General features: G+C 40.2%; 1 protein-coding gene across 1 annotated transcript; it reads left to right on the forward strand.

Moving 5' to 3' along the window:
* Window positions 1-686: 686 nt before the first annotated feature.
* OR6K6 (olfactory receptor family 6 subfamily K member 6) lies at window positions 687-1709 on the forward strand. The gene has a single exon (XM_020886168.2). The coding sequence runs from the start codon at window positions 762-764 to the stop codon at window positions 1707-1709; it is 948 nt and encodes a 315-aa protein (XP_020741827.2). The 5' UTR covers window positions 687-761.
* Window positions 1710-3133: the final 1424 nt, after the last annotated feature.

The raw sequence follows: 3133 nt of genomic DNA on the forward strand, positions 1-3133 counted from the left end.
TTTCTAGGAGAAATGGGATGTGCAAGGGTGAAATTACATGTTTGTCCAAAATTCAATGGCCACTTCTCAGGTATACTGTGATTCTGAAGAGACTCTTGGTCTGAGCACCTATCAATATCAACCACTAAGAGAAGAGAAGGAGAGGGAGTTACAGAGAAATCGGAGGAGAGGAGGGATACTTTCTTGTGTCTGGGTACCTATGCTCTAAATGGAAAATAGGCTTACTACTATGAAACCAATAGAAAAGAGGCAGAGAGATAAAGGTAGCCAGTCTAAGGTTAGATAGCAGAGCTAGAAAATATAAGTGAGCAACTGAAGATTTATTGAGTGGAAGTGTTCTTGATGGTGTTTTATATTTTTTAGTTGCTTTTCTAAAGAACAAGAATTGAGAATAGTGAAAAAGAAAGGTACATGTTTTAAAGCTAAACACAGAGTGGGACAAAAAAACTCAGAAATTAAAAAGTTGACTGCACCTCCATAAAATAATTCCAGAGGATTAAAATTGTGTGCTGCTTTGTGTTTTCTTCATATCATTTGAAGATGTTTACAAAAAGATTAATTTAGCAGTTCAAAAGCAAGCATTTCAGATGTTCCTTCATAGAAGTGCAACTGGAGAGATTTCTAACTGGCCTGTTTAGGGTCTCAGCATCAGGCTAAGTAACTGATTACAGAAAAGAGCAAAGCAATTTTCAATAAGTAATCACCATCCCAATTTCAGGAGTTTTTGGTCTCCTTTCTTCCCTTCCCAGGTGACACAGGGGATGACCAGTGGGAATCAGACAAGGGTGACTGAGTTCCTCTTCTCTATGTTCCTGCATCTGCATGAAGGTGGCCTCTTATTCTTTATTCTCTTGCTTCTCATCTATGGATTTATCATAACTGGAAACCTAATGATATTCATTGTCACCCAGCTGGACGTGGCCTTGCACACCCCCATGTATTTCTTCATCCGTGTCCTCTCTTTCCTGGAGATCTGGTACACCACGACCACCATCCCCAAGATGCTCTCCTGCCTAGTCAGTGAGCAGAAGACCATCTCTCTTGCTGGTTGCCTTCTGCAGATGTACTTCTTCCACTCACTTGGCATCACAGAAGGCTGCGTCCTGACAGCAATGGCCATCGACAGGTACATTGCTATCTGCAGCCCCCTCCGTTACCCAACCATTATGACTCCCAAACTCTGTACCCATCTGACAGCTGGATCCTTCTTCTGTGGCTTCCTCCTGGTGCTACCCGAGATCGCATGGATTGGCACCCTGCCCTTCTGTGGCTCCAATCAGATCCAGCAGATCTTCTGTGACTTCACCCCCGTGCTGAGCTTGGCCTGCACAGATACATCCCCGGTGGTCATTGTGGATGCCATCCATGCAGTGGAGATCCTGGCCTCCTTCCTGGTCATCGCCCTATCCTACTTCCGGATCATTGTGGTGATTCTGCAAATGCCCTCGGCTGAAGGTCGCCACAAAGCTTTTTCTACCTGTGCCGCCCACCTTGCTGTGTTCTTGCTCTTTTTTGGCAGTGTGGCTGTCATGTACTTGCGATTCTCAGCCACCTACTCAGTGTTTTGGGACACAGCAATCGCTGTCACTTTTGTTATCCTCGCTCCCTTCCTCAACCCCATTATCTATAGCCTGAGAAATAAGGATATGAAAGATGCAATTGGGAGGCTCTTTGGCTATCAGAAGAGGGCTGGTGGGGTTGAGAGATAGATCTAGATCTCTCTAGACTCTGAAAAATCTCGGAAGTTCAGCTTTGCACTGTTCCTTGTCTTGTTCATGATTATGCTCCTTTTCTATTGTCATAGCTACTTGTTCTATTATTATAAACAAAGATGAAAAACTGCTGCATCCACGACATTGGTAGTGATCGCAGAGCTTATTTACACTGATGTAGTTGTGATAGCTGAAAGCAGTCTGCATGGGTGCTCCTGCTTTATGGTGTGGGCAGGCTTCTTCCTCACACTCTGTTAGCAAGACTCCTGCCCTTGTTTTCTGTGGTCCCAAGTGCTGGTGAGGCCAGAGAGCAGGACTGAAGAAGCATAAAAGACATCAAGGTTCTTGATATTGCTGTTAGCTTTTCCCCAATGATGAACCCCATGCAAGTCCACATTCCACATCAATAAACAATTTCCTGAAACTGCAGAGAAAACATCTTCACTTTTAGCTTATTTAATGCACAAATTAAACTCAATGGCCATGTTCTGATCTTGTATACTATGTGCTATAGAATTTTAGCCCAATAGAGTGGCATAGTAATTAATAATAGTCCACTATTTCCTCTAGTAATTTACTATTTTAAATATTTTCACATATATGAATACTCTTGACTTTAAAAAAAAAACTAAAGTAATTAGGTCAGATATCACCATTATTTAAACATTGGAACAAAGGTTCAAAGAAGTCTAATGATCTTCCTAAAGCCATATAGATCATTAGTGACAGAGCTGGAACTTCAGGATTCTACTTCATGCTCTGCCCCTAATAAATACATGTGTTCATTTAATATATTCTGTGTTCAAGAAAATAAATTATACACATTTCTTTTCCTCAAAGTTTCTTGAAATCTTACTAGTCTTTAATGAATACTAGGAGTTATGGGTTCTTTCCTTTGTGAATTTCCTAGTCCTCAGGTGATTGTGGAAAGACTATTGGACTATAAGGTTCAAGGACAAAATATTTTGTCTTTTTCTGCCACTAAGCTGTGTCATTTCCTCATCTTTAAAATTGCATGGTTCCTGTAACTGATTGATCATCAGAACTTATGACTGAGAAAATCTGAAAGTGAAAACCTTTCTTGTGCATTTCTGAGATGTTTCCAAGAATATTCTGATGATGAGCCAGATGTGGGAATGACTAAACTCATTCCTAGCTCTAGGGTTTCTTTACATGCATAAGAGCTAAGATTTTTTTTTTTTAATTTAAGGTAAAGATATTAATTGTATTACTCATTTATTCTTACAACAACCCTGTGAAATAAATATTAAATCTTTTTTGTTTTACAAATGGAAAACATGAAACACAGTTTCAGTAGTTCAAGTATGTGGAGCTTACTATTAGGAATCCAAAGCAAAAATTCAATTCTACCTGATCCCAGAGTCAGGTCTTTATTTGCCAAGATATTGTGCTCACTTTAT

The sequence above is a fragment of the Odocoileus virginianus genome, chromosome 5 (genome assembly GCF_023699985.2).
Source record: "Odocoileus virginianus isolate 20LAN1187 ecotype Illinois chromosome 5, Ovbor_1.2, whole genome shotgun sequence".
Taxonomy (NCBI): Eukaryota; Metazoa; Chordata; class Mammalia; order Artiodactyla; family Cervidae; genus Odocoileus; species Odocoileus virginianus.